Raw genomic sequence first — 17,410 nt, 5'->3', positions numbered from 1 at the left:
GACACCAAGGCCCTCATAATGAAGATGGCGGGATGCCCCGCCGCCAACCGTGTCGGCGGTCAACAAAAGACCGCCACTGTTGGCAGCCGGCATCTCGCCAAATAATTACACATGGTGGCTCACCGCCATGCTGGTGGTCGTTGGAGGGGGTGGCTGCTGCTCCACCCTCACCTCCACATCACTCCCTACACCACCACGCCCTTTCTGAAGCAGTTTTAGGTGTGGCGTGTATGGAGAGGCAGCGATGGCAGCGGAGCAGCATCCAGGGAGCCCGTTCCCACCCGGAGCAGCGCAACAGATAAAGTAGGTGCTGTTTAGGGGGTGCGTTGGGGGTTGTAGTGTAGTGGGAAGGGGTGGGAGGGTCCAGGCATGCCACATACAGGTGACAGGAATGATTATTCCGGTCACCCGTATGCATTCTGCCAGGGATTCCCTGGTGGGGTAATTCGCCATGGAATCCTTGGTGGAATAGGGATCGTAATCTCACCGCCTGTCCTGCCTCCACCACTGGGCCGAATGTGCTCACAGTCAGCTCGGCGGTGGACTGTGTCCTAGCGGTGGGGTGGTAGTGAACTGGCTGCTTTGCAGGCAGTTCACTACTATAATCAGAATATGGCAGTCTGAGCCGCCATGCAGTTGGCGGCAATGACCGCCATGTTCATAATAATCACCCAAATATCTGCTTGTCATGTCCGCAGCATCTAGTGCAGATTTTATGCACATGTTGACTATAGTCATACTCTTTTCAACAAGCAAATGTACTCTTTTGGCACTGTTCTGGGTGGTATTTCAGCAGCTCATCCTAGTGCTGGTAGGCATACTTATTGAGCAGGGCACTGGAGTTAGCGATGCTCCCCTTTCAAATTATCGCCCCAAGTTGGCTATCTAAGTAGTGTAGGAAATGTAAGGGACCACTATGCAGATAGTTGAGGCAACCCTTAATGGTTTATAGATGTTAAAATAATAATCCCAAATGCTCTCTTTTGTGCTAGTGTGGGCGAGCAGTTTAGGCTTATCAGAGGCTAGTGCTAAACATTTGTTGAACACAGTCAAACTCAAGAAAAAACTCTAGACCAATTTAGAAAAGTAACAGATTTTTATATTGATTTAGACACCAAGATCTTCAAAATCAAGTAAGTACATGGAGTTAGCGATTTGAAGAAAAACAGAAAATACTGCTGTCAGATTTGAGGTATGAGCCTCAAACGCGGTAATGTTATCCTATGGAGAAAACATATATTGCACAGAGTCACTTGCAAATGACTTGCAGGGCTGTTCTTTTGGACTTAAGATAAGTAGATCCATGGTCTCTAGAACCACCAGCAGTTTCAGGTTGCCTGCCCTGATGTATCAGGTGCAGAGGTGCTCCTAACGGTGGTAGCCTTGGATGCTAAGCGTTGAAGTCAATGGGAGCAGTACCTGGAAGAAAAGGGGTGCATGTGGGGACTCTGTTCTTGAGGGTCTCTGGAGCCAAGGGGCACACTGGTTGGCTCGGACTCAGGATTCGGTGCAGAGGTGTTTTGTCTGACGTGTCACTGGCGTTAGATCCTCTCACTTCTTGGGGTCAACCTGGATATAGGAGGAAACAAATCAGTAGTAGGCTACTTAACCCTTGGGCAACTACATCCCCTCTATGACCACTTCCTGTTGAGTGGGCCTAGCCCTGTCCCAGAATTTCTAATTCCACAGAAAACAAAATGGTGGAACCTTTTCTTTGGAGCGCATCAGGTGTGACTAGCCTGTAGTGCAACACGCCTTGCATAGCTAATTTCTAGCCTGTCTTGGTGCCAACTGGGCCTCAGGTTAGGGGGTGACATTACCCAGGTCTGGGGGAAGCCAGTGTCGCATATCAAAGGCAGCAGAGGCTCTGAATCCTCTGGCCTTGGTATGCTGATTTACTAGCCATCCTGTTGGAGGAGGTGATAACATTCCTCGGTAGCAGACATTGTGGCATTTGACAGCAGGGTCTCTCACCTCCAAGGGATCAGAAACCGGTCTGTGGTGTTAGGCTGGTTGATACTAGTCAGCCAGAAACCTAGAGGACTAGTAGGTTTTAGGGGGCACCTTTAAGGTGACCTCTGGGTACAGGTCATAATAAATTCAATACTAGAATCAGAATGGATTTATTAAGACGAGATGATTGAATCCAAACACCACAGAATTCAGTGAAGAGATTAAGTAGCTGGGTAACTCATGATGACCAGTGGCCAGTACACACTGTAAGATGGCTTTCCTGTTTACTTGAAATGTCTAGCAATAGAACCAGACATCACAGGGGTAATATCTGCTCCAATCAATATGCCCTCACATGTACTATAACGCACCCCACCTTAGGGCTCTTAAGGAATGCTGTAGGAGTGACTTACATATAAGAAATGCAGTGTACTTGGGCACTGCACACAGTGGGTGTGCAATGATGTGTTTGCACAATGGTTTGCACCACTTCACAAATTCTGCGACGACTGTCTGCACGCAATTTGTTTGGAAAGGGGAGGGGGTTGGGGGGGGGAGCTCATCCCTTAGGGTGGCATATTACACGCTGTTGCCCTTAGGGATGTTTTGTTTAGTACGGAGGCCCTAAATATCAGGGATACCATTTACTAGGGACTTACATGGGTGCTAAAAATGTGTGCCAATTGTATACAGTTGAATATTTCATTTTGGAGGGGATGGAACACTGGCACTGGAGCCCGTTTGGCAGGCTTCAGCACAGTTGCAGAGTCAAAACATCCACCAAAATTAGTCCAGTTTCCTATGGCCCCATAATCTCGATCCTTTTGCTCTGCTTTTCAGAAGGTGGCACAGATCACGCTGGTACACTGGCCCTTTTTCTTGCCATGACCACAATGATGAGAGTCCACTGTTGCATTACCTTATATGCAGGCAGGGTCCCTTGAAGGAATTTATGTTCCATTATGTGTTATCGGTTTGCAGGTCACTGATTCCTTGAACGCCTCTTCTCTGGTACAAAATGCTGGGTAGCATTGGCAGGTATTATCACTTGCTCAGAGGCGAAGTGCTCAAAGGATACAGGTCTACATGCTCTTCCAGCGAGTTAGCGTCAATCCTGCCACTGATGAGCTATGTCCTTGGAATCATGGAATAGTCGCTTAGGCTCGGTCTTCCTCATCAAATGGCATTTTGTTTTATTATTCCTCTTGGGGTTCTGGTTTTACTGGTGATTCCGGTCAGTCATCTACACCTCCTTGTGACCTTTTGCTGTGACGGATTTCAAAATTCCAGAAGGGAGGCATCAAAATTGTCCTTTAAGGTTCGCTGCCATCTTGGCCTCAAGTCACCTCTTTTTGCACTCAATCTGGGCTGTCAGGTCTTCAGCATCGGGCCCACTCAACAGCCTTTTCTTCAGTGTCAGTGTTTCAGCTTTTGGCTTCTTTATCTTTTCCCACTCCCACTAGGATAGTTTTCAGAGAAGTATCCTTGATACAGGACCATGAGTTCTTTATTCTTCGACTTCATTCAACCAGTGCTTCTATGCTCAGAAAGAACAAGGGTTTCCAGCCTAAAGGCCTCAGCTTGGTAACCCCCTATTTTATTTATGTGGTACCAGTCCTTGTTCCTCTGTTTTTGTCTGTTCCCGGTCAACATCAATAGTCTCCGCCTCTCCAAAGTGGCCGAATGAGAAGGCTCAGGTGAAGAGGTTATCCTCTTCCTTGCTAAACAGACCGAGATCCCTCAGTGACAGCTGCTCTTCTGGGGCTGCATGGCATAGTGTGTCTCTGCTTCTCCTTTTTGAATATGGTTCATGCTTTGCAACCTTCGTGTTGTGGTCCCTCGGCAAGCAGTGATTGCAAACTTGGTGCTTTTCTCTCTGGGCAAACTTGTGGTGGCACTCTGGGCAAAATCTAAAGGGCATGTTCTCCATGGTCCCCAGTGAATGTGCCGCTTGGCTGCGCTTGTTCTGACCTACCCTCAGTCGCCCACATGCCCCACTTACTTCTTTGGTGTTTTAGCAGTAGATACATATTATTCTCTTCTCCATTGTTCTACAATGATTGTACGTTGAACTCTCTTCTTTCGACATTTGAGGACCAAACGGCAAAAAAAAAAAAAAGCTGGAGATGGATTTCACTGTTTCCGAGACAGGCATCCGAAGTCAGGAGAGGGATAGACAAGGCATCAAAGGATAACAGAAAACGCCCAACCAAAAGAAGAAAAGAAAAAAAAACAGAAAAGCAGGACTACAAGAGGAGAATTCCAGGCCCATACAGTAGATGATGGAATAATGCAAGGTATGTGAATCCAGAAGGGAAAAAAAAAAAAGAAAATCACTCTTCAAAAATGTTTAATACACTAATTGGTCAGCATTTCTAGGTGAACCTTTGAAATATTCACAGTCTATACTTTTCTATCTACTTTCTTGCATTTCCTCTTGTTTAGATCATCGTATAATCCATCATGTTTTATTTTGACATATCTATTCATCTTTCACATTATTTTCAGATTCATCTCCTTATCTAGCCTACCAACATTAAGGCAATCTACAAAAACAGTAAACTAACATTTGAAGAACAACACACAAGATGGTAGCCTATTGCAAAACATTTTAATACTTAAAATAATAATGAGGCAGCACAACATCTTTTTCCAGGTACTGAACAGACCCCCCTTAACTTCAGAGAGCAAAATTATAGCTCATCACCACTACCAAGTGTCCCACCACCTCCATGTCCCACAAGTCAAATAATATTCACACTTGTTCTGTACATTTCTTGCCTTCCAAGCGGAGCAAACTTTAGCACCCTTTTTTTTTTTTTTTTAAACCGTCAGCCTGATTAAACTTGTATTAAAGACCCTGTGAATCTACAAGGCTGCACAGTGGCAACAGTCATAGATCTTCAGGAAGAAGATGGGTGAAAAAGCACTAGCAGAAGCACTGCTGCCCCTACTCAATCCAGAAATGCATTTCAAGAACTACAATACATTCTGTTTTTAATTATGAATGCATCCTTAAAGAAACAAGATATGGGCCATTTGTCACCTGACCAGAGGAGGTGTGTTGAAGCCTAGGTGATCGTAATTCTCAAATCAAAGTTTATTTTTTCCACTATATCAAACCCTAAATTTGAGAAGATATTCCTTTATAATGACCATGGTGCCTGCCCTGATTTATCACTACACATTGCAGCACTGTTTCTAGACTCTTCCAACCACGCCCAAATCAACAATTGTGATCAGCCTATGAGTCTATTGACAAGCACCTCTGCTTCTTTCCAGTAAACTTCTCATTCAATCCTGGAAGCCTCTATGAAGTGCAAGACTTACTTAGTGGTTTGGCTTTTGATTCCAAATGTTCCTGTATTGTAGTCATGTTACTGACTGTGTTCTGCAGAGCTCTGCAAGCGAGACAAGAGTAATCACTGGGTAGCCGATTCAAGGTGCCTTCACACTGTGTGTGAGTGAATCTAGGAAACACAAACATGAATACAACAGTCAACAATTATTTAGATTCATAGGGCATCAAGCGCAGAGGCATCAGGAATATTATTGAATTACGTGATTAGATTCCTTTGTTAGGTGGGGGACTGTATGAAAATCTGGGCCTACCGAATACTACCTCAAGAACCCAACTAATTAGTATGAACTCAAAACAATAAAGCTTTACAAAATTCCCTTGTTATTCTAGCATCTTGCCGGTTCTCAATCAAGAGTAAGCACTGGTGAAACTAACAGGTCTTGCTTTTGCGACCTACAGGGTTTACCCATAGTTTTTAGCGAGCCAAACGAAGGGCATGGATGTCAAGGGGAGCAATCTGGGGCACAGGTGGAGGAGAAACACTGAACACGAGGTGGGAGGACAGAGAAAAGCAAACAGGTGAGAGAGCAATGTGGATCTGAAGGGAGAACGTGCTGTCTGGTAGGCTGCACCTAAAAAGCAGTTTTGTGAATGTAAGCATTGGAAGGATACAAGTGTTCTAATGAAAAGGTCAGTAAAAATGCAATTCTCCAGGGAAGGGACAAACACAAGCAGAGGACGGAAGCCTTCCAATAAGAAGCAAACAAATGAGATTGACAAATTGACTAGATACATCAATGGCAAAAGCAATCACTTGGTGAAACCCACAAAGGCACGCCTGAGACCGAAAAAGGGAGAATTCACAGTGTAGTGTGGTTAGTTTTATTATTCATTGCGCTTTAGCTTCAGGCTTTAGGCCTTTGTGCATTTTGCCCTGAATATATTTTATTCATTTGCTAATAGCTTAGAGCCTCTGTGCACTTTGCTCTACATGTTTTTTATTAGGCTTCGTACTGTTATTTTTCAAATAGCCAGTTCTACGGTGTTGTTTTTTATTCATATCACACTGTTTTGCCTACTTCAGCACTGGAGTTCTCCATAACATGTTTACTCTGTGCTTCAGTCAAGGATACAGTCTGGTACATTGCCGATAGACGTGGTAAGAGTTTAGACTGGGCATTCCTGCGTAGGGACATTTTGTGATCACGCTGACATATTAGTTATAAAATTACTTCCTTGTCCCAGTACACGCAAGAGGGAGATTCCGACCAGGGAACCACAACTTGACGCTGACTGCCTCGTTGCAGATGCTGAACCAAGATCACAGGTCTTTGCTCAGGTATGAGGGCTGATATCCCCACAGTGATTCTAATAGGCAAGCTGAAAGCTTAACATGCTGTGCTCTAAATAGAACAAGCAGAGGGAGAGTAGAAACGGTTAGGAATTATGATAGCTTTATTTCTATGTTTTACTCTCCTGGTTACTATATCCATTCTACTATTTTGTATTGTTCTGGTTATCGCGGCTCACGCCTTAATATCTAAAATACAGTCGTTTTATTAAAACATTATATAAAACTTATACTGTCTTTGTCATTTGTATATGAGACCATATTGTGAATGAGAGAGTTGGTTTGGATCTGAGTAACCACGACTTCCCTGAGAAGTTCCAAAGATGTCATGCGCTCAGCTGCCCAATCATTTCTTCCCCGCGGGAGAAATGAGGCACTGCTAGTTAGCCGGAGCAACAACCGGATTTAGGGTGACAGCGTTCCTTACACGTGGGTCAGACTCAGTCCCCCACACCGTTATCGATCCTGCTACCTAGGAATCCAGTAGTCTCATTTAGAATAATGGATGGGGGAACAAATACTTTTCACGAATACACAGTTGCGAATGCCCCTGGACAATACAGGGCTTACGCTTATTTAGAAATACCTATATCTTATCAAGAACACCATAATTGGCTTGATGGCGCCCTCCCACACACAATAACACAAGTACGGTTAGGTCCACTGAGTAATGATGGTCCTACCTGGCCTTTATTGGCCACATATACACCACATCCTGCGGTTGCTCAATTGGCAGTGGTTGAAGTTCGTCGTTTATATACAGAATTAACGGATACATATAGACGATTAGTTCAGTTTGTGATGCAGACATTAAATACGAATGCAGCGCGTGCTGCTCCAGCACACCCACAGGCGGTGGTTCCGGGTCTTAATCCGGCCACTGTACACTCAGTTATGGGTAAAGCACCGGCTAAACGAGAGGAGACTCCGTTTTGGCTGGCGCAAAAAATTAATACGCTGGAGGCAGTATTTCCCCATACGGGACCTCAGGATAAACATAGAATTTTGACGATGTGTTTGCCGTACGGGATGGTTCCTCCGGTGGACCTTTGTAATACCTGGGGCACGGTGTTTGCCGAGCTCTACACTACGGCACACGGTACACCGACATTAGCTAATTTACCGGACGTACTTAAGCAGATACAGGAAGAATATGGGGCTGCCCCTGCCTTGGATTTGGGCATGCAGTTGCTGGGCAATTTTGCCACAGTTTCTTCTATTATTTTGAGTAATCTCAAAGGAGAGGCAGTAGCACTAGCTGTGCGTATGCGTCTTCGGGATGTTCCGCTGCTTCAACAGGAGCAGGAGCTTCCGAGAATAATAGCGGAAACATATTCTAGTATTGGTCGTGATAGCCTAGGGGCTAGACCACAAAAACCCCAGTTACAGGGAAAAAATAATAAAGATAATGCTAAACAGCAACAACCTGAGGGTTCGAAAAAGCGCTGGGAAAAGAAAAAGCAAACACCAAAGAAGGATGATGGGCAGTCTCCGCAACCAGAGACCCCACAGAATAAGTATAATCTCAGGAATAGGGATACTTTGAAGACGCCTGATAGATATCAATATACTGATACACGCCAATCTCGTTCCTTTCAGGACTCCTCGGAAAAGAGAAGTGAGAGAGGTGGGCGGTCAGAGCGGAGGACGGAGTACGTGAAACCGAGACAGGATTCACAACGCTCAGCGGAGGTTTCTATTAAACAAGAAGAGAAACCGCTGCAACAGAAACAGCAATTCAAAAAGAAGAAAGTGGCAGCTGTCTCAGTTAGACATGCCGCTCAAGAAGAGAGTTCTCTTGACGAACAAGACATGGGCGTTAGCACTGTTAGACAGCGTGGCAGAGGTCACAATAGTTCGCCGGAGTCTTCTAGAGCATCTGGAGGTGAAAGCAACTGATGACTTCATACAAGTCGAGACGGCGGATATGCGAGTCTCTGATCCTGATAGAGTATATGACGTAACTCTGCGATTGGAAGGGGACATTGACCGTGTTATTAACGCCATTTTTTGGGACCATGTGGTAAAATCATATGATGTTCTGTTGGCCGAACAAGATTGGCCACCTGACTTTGTTCGCGACTGTCCAGTTGGGGAGGAGGTTATTGCACCTTCCTTCTCACCACTTGTTCCGAGAGAACTCGCGGAGTCCTATAGTAAATCATGGCCTCTGGCACAGGCTCCCGCCTTGTATAGAAATAACGTGGGGTGGGACAGACAATCACCTTATCATGTAATACCGATAAAGGGCGAACCTCAGCCACAACCGCAATATCCTATCAAATTTGAAGCTAGGGCATCGGTTAGGTTAGGTTATTCTTTCTGAATTGGAGTATCAGGGCGTTATTGAGCCCTGTGTCTCGCCGATGAATAATCCCTTGTTTCCGGTTGCTAAACCGGACCATTCCTATAGGATAGTGGTGGATTACCGACATTTATATAGTCATACACGCACATATGCAATACAGAATTCACATAGCGCAGCGCTTATGAATAATATAGTGCGTAAAAAATACAAAACAACGTTGGATATCTCGAATGGATTTTTCTGCCAGAATATAGCACCCGAGAGTCAGGACTATACCTGTTTCAGTGCGTTTGGCTCTCAGAAAAAATGTTGTCGTTTGCCTCAGGGGTATAAGAATAGCCCAGGACTGTTTTCGGCTCGTGTAACTGAAATGCTGCATGAGTTCGACCCTGAAGCATTATCATATGTTGATGACATATATCTGACAGATGATGAGATTCTGCAACATCTAAGGCATGTATCGCGCATTGTTGTGGGATTTGCTGATATTGGCTATAAGTTCAATTTTAAGAAATCAAAGATTGCTTTCCTCAGCGTCATTTTCCTGGGATATGAGTTGTCGAGTGAGGGCAAGAGCTTAGCGCCACATTTTTTGGAGAAATGTGCTTTATTGCAGCCTCCTAATACGGTTCGGAAGCTCCAGTCATTGTTGGGGTTTCTGAATTTTGGCAGAACTTACATTCCTGACTATGCAACGCGTATAAAACCATTATACGAGTTGATTCGCCCTAATTTTTCGAGTAAACTTTGGACGATTGAACATACACACATACTGCGAGAATTACAGAGTGATCTTTTAGCAGTTAAACACTTACACACTCGGGACAATAAGACACATTTAGTGATCAGGGTAATACCTGGGGCTGTTGGGTTTACTTATGTCACCTTTAATGAAGGGGAAACTGTCCCGATTGCATACAAATCTCACTTGTATTCGGCTGCAGAGCAACGTTTTGCACAAACTGAGAAAATTCTCACTGCAGTACAGATGGCTGTTATTAAAGATAGACCGCTGGCCCAGGGTCAACGCATTGTTGTCGTTTCCCCGGTTCCGGCCTTAGAGGCTGTTACTAAAGCGAGTGTTCCAAATTCGAAGGCTCTACACCCGCGATGGATACAATGGGCTAGGTCTTTGACAGCCACTGATGTAGATTATGTATTTGACCCTAAACTGCAGACTCAAGAATTTCTTCAATACGAAATAGAATACCCTGTTCCTGCTGGTACATTGCCTATTGACCAATATGAAGTGGTCATGTATACTGATGGCTCTGCGAAACCGGCGGTTGGGACTAAACAACAATATTTTGCTGCATGTGCGGTGGTGAGCGGCACTATGGAGGGGGAAGTATTCTGCCCCCGACATACTTATACTAAAACCTTGGGAGATTGCACGGCACAGCTGGCTGAGCTCAAAGCTCTATTGTTGGCGTTGGAGCACGCGGATCCGGCACTTTTAACCTTGCTGGTCTGTGACTCCTACTACTGTGTGCAGTCTTTCAACGAATATTTACACTATTGGAAGATGAATGGGTTCAGAGATTCTAAAGGCAACACCATTAAGCATAAAATGTTGTGGGGTAAGGTTGCGGATCTAAAGGAAACGCTTCCTAAAGTCCATGTTGTGCATACACTTGGACACCAGCGCGTTGGAATACACGTTGCTGGGAATACTTTGGCTGATGAAGCCGCGAAGTCGGCAGTGGCTGTCGCCACTGTGGCCGCAGTGACTCGTTCGAGTTCAAAACCAGACACAGAAATTTCAGCTGCCATACAAGCTACTGCTGATGGCACGCCCTTTCCTAAAGGATTTCCTTCAAAATATAGTTACTGCTTGAATGGTGCACTAAATGCTACTGTTACAATTCCAGGCATTGGTGTACGTGAAATTCCCAATAAAATTGAGACCTCGATTAATTTCTGCAGCACATGAAGGGGTGGCTTCTGCACATGCTGGGGTGGCTGCCACAATTTCACTTTTACAGGCTCGTTATTGGTGGCCTGGTCTCTATAAGGAGACGAAACAGTATGTCCTTTGTTGTGACATTTGTCAACAAATTAAGACATCGTCGGCTAGACGCCCGCAGCAGACGCCCCTTCTGATTTCAAACAAACTATTACAGTGTGTGTACTTGGATCATTGTGGTCCACTGACACCAGATAGTGCATACAAGTATATATTGGTTGCTGTAGATTCGTGCTCCAGATTTGTATGGGTATGGCCACAACGCTCGGCTGACGCTCGCACTGTTATTAAAGATTTGCGCATCTTTGTCGATATATTTGCTGTTGCGGCTTTTCATTCGGACCAGGGCCCTGCTTTTGCCTCTAAGGCATTCAGGGACACCATGGCTTCGTTGGGGGTCCAACTCCAATTCTCGTCTCCATTTCATCCCGAGGGAAATTCTGTCGTGGAGCGTTCAAATCGTGATTTAAAGCAGTCCTTAACAGCCAGAGTTATAGGTACGGGTCGTGGTTGGCTAGCCCACCTATATGGAGTAAAGAGGGCACTTAATAACTTGCCTAGAAGGTCACTGGGGGGTCGTACTTCATATGAGTGCCTGTTCGGAACACGAATGTATGTTCCTGATCTAGATGGTCCTGGTGTGGAGGCGGCAGATACGCCCTTTGACATAAATGATCGTGTCACTGTTTTGCAGGATTTACAACAATTCCGTGAAGATAACTCTTCTGCCAATGCTGCCTCCTCAGGAATTAAGGATGAGCCAGTAACATCTACTGGTTGGATACCCAAGATTGGGGATCTGGTGCGTGAAAAGGTCGCAGTTAAAAAAGAATTTGGTCCTTCTTATCGAGACCCTGTCCCTGTGTTAGGGGTAAGCGGCACGAGAACTGTGATTTTACCGCCGCTGCGAGGGGCCAAAGGAAATCGCTTTGTTTCCATTGATAATGTCAAGTTACAACATGTGGCCGATTCTGCACAGCAAACCAAGAGGGACACCCAGTAGTTCCGGAATCCCTCTCACTACTGGGGATGAGGTCCCGCTGCAGGTGATTTTCACCGACACTGTTTCCTCTCCGAGCTTGGGGAGGGTGGATGATGATCTTGCGATCGTTCCACCGACGGCGATTAATATGGAATCTTGTGATCAAATTGCTGTACGTTCTACTGATGTTTCTGAACATGTGGTTTATAGCGTGCCACGGCGGGAGCCTCCGTCTGCTTCTTCGTTCAGAGTTGCACCTTTTGCTAGAACTGCTTCTGGCTGCTTCAACGACGCTGATAATGATGGGTCTGGCTCCTCGTCTTCGATGTCTTCTGTCCACGACGGCTGCTGGGATGGCTTAAACGAACATATTTTGTTTTTCCTTGGAACTATTTTTGGCTATTTTTGGCCGTGATGACTATATTATTATGGTTGGGATTTGTGGTTACTTTTTTTCTGATAATACATGGTCATTTTCTTCCTGATCGATCTGACATTGAGCACGTGGAAACTGTGTTGAAACCACATTTATCGTCTCATATGGTTCGAAGAGACTTGTCCACAGTGAACATTTCTGCTATACCAGTTCCGGATGGAATTGTGTGGGATAAAGTAATGTTTGATATATATGGTCCCACTGAATTGATTCAAATACCGTATGTCCTCAAATTATCAATGAATGATATTGTTATACCTGGCATTGTTTCTGATGATTGGGATGTGAAGACAGTAGACTCTATGCTTACGGATTTGCAATATTATACTGTCTATGACGATGAAGATGCTTACCAGTTTAGAGATAATCATGGTGACATGTTTTGTTATAACTATTATGGACACCACTTTATTCATAAAGCTAGTAGCCCTAAGTCCATATTTAATTATGTGCAATGGGAACATTGCTCGACTCCTCCACAAGGGAGTTCAAAAACATATTATGACAAATTTGCCTATTTTACTGGGCATGATCCGCGTAATGCTAGGTCCTACTATTTTAAAGTTACACCGTATTCTAATAAGCAAATGTTATTGACCGATACTAAATTATTGTATTCTAATTTGTTTGTATCAAAACTGTCGGTTGAAGGATATGAATACTGGTTAAAAACTGTTGACTTGAAAAGTGTTTGGGGTACGAAAAATTGGCAAATGCGAGGCAGGGACACGTTATTTAGAGCATGTATTATCCCTGTGCAGATGATTTTCCTCAATGACACAGTACAACAGACTAGCTGTTTGGGCTTAGCGACAATTAAGGAGTTAACTTTGCCTAGTATACCTGTCCCTTCTAAATTACAAAATTGGCAGCACTATATGAATGCTACTTTCGGTGACTTTACACATTGGGTCCAGAATGGTACACTTAACACTTCATTGTTACATCCAGGCGGGTGGTTATTATGGCCTGTAGACACTAATATGTGTCATCAACGTTTTGTCACCTCTTCAGGGGGGTTCAGGACTAGTAGTGCAGACCCTCGTTACGTTTCACCAGAACATGCTGATATAATAACTACATACAGTGTGGGGAAGCTTTGTCAGCAATGGTTGAAGTCCTCCACTCTGGATGCAGTTAAGTCTCATCTCATGTTACTGTCTAATAATACTGACTTACAAGATTTTTTGTCAGGTCCCAGAGTACCACGGAAGAAAAGGTTCTTATACGAGGTTTATAATGAGATTTGGAAGCTTTCACAACAAGAGGCTGCAGCCCGGTTGAGGCAGATAGATCAAGCAAATCTGATGCAGACTTTGTCTGTTGTTGATAATGGCATGCATACCCTTTCTGAACGTGTTTACACGATTGACAGCATTGTGTCCTCTGCTATAGACATTATTAAATCGGACATGTCTTCTTTGTATCATGGGCAGAGTCAGACACGATCCATCATGCAGCCGGGTTGGACTCTTCAGACCTTGAAGGCGGGTCGCGTTCCATGGCAGCACGTTCGTGCCAAGGAGATCTTTATCTCTTTTAATTTGACTCGTCAACAACAACTGATGGCTAAAAAGGAAGCGACATATGTTATGTTGAATATTGAAAAATTAGAGAAACTGCCTTTCACGGTAGCTGAGATTCCGTCAGCTGAATGGTTGATCCATGGGGTTATTAATTTGCCTATCTCTACTTTGCAATTTACTTCGTGTTTGAAGCACATTCCGGTGGGTAGATATGAACTATTGGGAGACAGTTACATACACGAGGTGTGGGACCTTCCCTTTCAGTACAGATGTGTTAATGGTTTGAAGGAGGTTTTTCTTAGCGGTAGCGAATGCGAAGCTTCTGTCAGCCATTCAATGGTTTGTAAACAGCTGTCCTTGCACAGAGCTTGTAATGCTTCGATTGCTAACTTAGCTTGTTATCTGAAGGGAGTTCCAGTCCCGGTTATTAAAAACACTTTCCAGGTGCTTTCTAACGGCAGTTACATTGTTCTTAACAGCGAACGCTGCTGTGGCATGCGTGCCGGAATAGTTTACATCGTCGTTGTCAACAAGGCCGTTACGTGCTGCGGGAATGTGTTGTTTCCCCCCACTCAAATTAGGGAGGTAGCGGACATCTGGCCTCATATTGCTACTTCCAAGGTTGATTTCGACAAGTTGAGTCGGCTAAAAGCTTTATTGTTTCAAAAGCATGTGCCCCTTACATCTGCTAGCGAGACCTACGCACTTCAGGTGGCAAGGTCATCGGCGGAGATACAGTCCCTTTTGAATACTAACTTTCCGACTCACTTCGGTGAACTTGTGGGACGTATATTTAATGCATCCAGCACTGCTGGTATTGTACATTTTTTCAAAGTCGTTGGTGTTGGTTTTGCTAATACCTTCTCTTCCTTATTCGGTTTGATACCTTTGGCTATACATTCTATTTTCGGAAGCATTTTTGGGGGTTTCCCGATTACTTTGGCTTTATTAGCTGGAGTCTTGCTGTTATTGCTATTTTTTCGCAATGGCTGTCCCGTCACGACGAGATCCTGTACTGCTGCTCCCATCAGCGCAGCTGTGTCGTGAACGCATGATGCAGCATTTTGGAGCAACACTCCTGGGACAATTGGAGTGCGACTGGTCTCTGTCATTCAGACCGGTTTTGGATTGTGTGCAACCCGTGTTTCGGTGCCTTTGGTGCTCGTTTGAACATGCACTGGCTCTCTGTCTCTCATTGCAGCGCCCTCCAATGGTCGATGCTGATCTGTTGATGTTCCCGATGAGTGCTCATTCCCAGACTTGTGCACTACGGATGCGCTTGCTTCGTGAGGCAGTTTATGAGATTCCCTTCCTGGAGGAAGATGGTAGTGTCTCTTTCATAGGCCCTGCACGGGGTGCCGCCCTGAATGGTTTTGGGGCTTTGGATCACACCTGCTCCATGGTACTTTGTGGCGTGGATCTTCCGATATTGACATATATCGAAGTGGAGGAACTCCTACGTTCTATTGCTTCTGTCTGATGATTGGATTTTACAAAATTGACACTATATTAGATTTGGTTATGCTCACATGTTACCTAAATTTATGACTTTGTTGTCTTCTCACCTTGTCGAAATACTTGTTTTAGATATTGTTTATATTTAGGGCATCCTTTTATGTTATTGGAACCACTTGCTACCGACAAGGGGAGGGTGTAGTGTGGTTAGTTTTATTATTCATTGCTCTTTAGCTTCAGGCTTTAGGCCTTTGTGCATTTTGCCCTGAATATATTTTATTCATTTGCTAATAGCTTAGAGCCTCTATGCACTTTGCTCTACATGTTTTTTATTAGGCTTCGTACTGTTATTTTTCAAATAGCCAGTTCTACGGTGTTGTTTTTTATTCATATCACACTGTTTTGCCTACTTCAGCACTGGAGTTCTCCATAACATGTTTACTCTGTGCTTCAGTCAAGGATACAGTCTGGTACATTGCCGATAGACGTGGTAAGAGTTTAGACTGGGCATTCCTGCGTAGGGACATTTTGTGATCACGCTGACATATTAGTTATAAAATTACTTCCTTGTCCCAGTACACGCAAGAGGGAGATTCCGACCAGGGAACCACAACTTGACGCTGACTGCCTCGTTGCAGATGCTGAACCAAGATCACAGGTCTTTGCTCAGGTATGAGGGCTGATATCCCCACAGTGATTTTAATAGGCAAGCTGAAAGCTTAACATGCGGTGCTCTAAATAGAACAAGCAGAGGGAGAGTAGAAACGGTTAGGAATTATGATAGCTTTATTTCTATGTTTTACTCTCCTGGTTACTATATCCATTCTACTATTTTGTATTGTTCTGGTTATCGCGGCTCACGCCTTAATATCTAAAATACAGTCGTTTTATTAAAACATTATATAAAACTTATACTGTCTTTGTCATTTGTATATGAGACCATATTGTGAATGAGAGAGTTGGTTTGGATCTGAGTAACCACGACTTCCCTGAGAAGTTCCAAAGATGTCATGCGCTCGGCTGCCCAATCATTTCTTCCCCGCGGGAGAAATGAGGCACTGCTAGTTAGCCGGAGCAACAACCGGATTTAGGGTGACAGCGTTCCTTACACGTTGGTCAGACTCAGTCCCCCACACCGTTATCGATCCTGCTACCTAGGAATCCAGTAGTCTCATTTAGAATAATGAGAGCCCACGCGACAACAGTATGCATGCAAAGACAGCTGGAGATTAAGAGTCATACTGAGACTGGTTCAGATGTATTTAAAAAATAAGCCATCCCTGGCGTATTATGCCATTTGAAAACCTGCCTACTGACAGATATAGGGTTGCAATCTTCAGAATGTACTGTCACGAAGTATCAAAATTAGGGCATGGTGACTTCCCTCAGTCAGACTGATCACAGGGTCATGTCAGAGCTATCAGAATTGATATTAAACTACAGACAGCCAAGCCATCTCTCAGGATGCAAAGAAGCTTTGCTTCATACTTTTAACTGAGGAATTCAACTCCCAGAAGGTAATGTATTGTCACATGAATGCCAAGCAAAGAATTAAACTTTGTTGTCCCTAATGAGGTAGCATCACCTGAAAAAACTTTATAATATCCATAATTATTCCTGAACCTTGCCTCATACTTTGTGTGTGGTCTGCTCTACTGAGGTTCTTAGAACTGAAGCCCACGTCACATGCAGTGACGTTTCATGTTATGGCCTCGGGTGAGAGAACTCATATCTGCAGCTACTGTTGAACATTCAGCAGTCAGGCACAGACTAGTTAACAGTACTGTGTGGCAAATAACTTTTTTCTTTTTAAAGGAAAAAATAAAGAACATTCAACTACTTAAATGATTAAGCCTTCTTCGCCCTCTATCTTTCCCATTTATAAGTATGGTTTACAAGCACCTCAAAGCATTGTTGAATTAAAATAATCCTAACTGGCCCTCTGTCATATGAAAGTTGGCTCATATGCCACTGATGCTGCAAACAACAACATATTTCACAATTCGAAGATACCCACTAATGGAGCCTTGTTCACGTATAAAACTTTTGAGCACAGTTTAAACAAGAATCATCATTAATTTGCTATTATTGCCAACTACTGCTGAAGGATGAAAGGCTGACTGGCTGACCAG

General features: G+C 44.2%; 1 protein-coding gene across 4 annotated transcripts in view; it reads right to left on the bottom strand.

Annotated features, from left to right (window-relative positions):
- KMT2D (lysine methyltransferase 2D) overlaps positions 1–17,410 on the bottom strand; it is a 1,162,185-nt gene that overhangs the window by 906,202 nt on the left and 238,573 nt on the right. For all 4 annotated transcript variants that reach the window (XM_069230486.1, XM_069230488.1, XM_069230487.1 and 1 more), the window contains exon 10: positions 5,284–5,423. In XM_069230486.1, coding sequence (XP_069086587.1) covers positions 5,284–5,423 — 140 coding nt within the window. The remainder of the gene's footprint in view (positions 1–5,283; positions 5,424–17,410) is intronic.

This window comes from Pleurodeles waltl, chromosome 4_2, assembly GCF_031143425.1.
Source record: "Pleurodeles waltl isolate 20211129_DDA chromosome 4_2, aPleWal1.hap1.20221129, whole genome shotgun sequence".
Lineage (NCBI taxonomy): Eukaryota > Metazoa > Chordata > Amphibia > Caudata > Salamandridae > Pleurodeles > Pleurodeles waltl.
The sequence above is the reverse complement of the archived record's forward strand: the minus strand, read 5'-3'. Positions and strand labels throughout refer to the sequence as shown.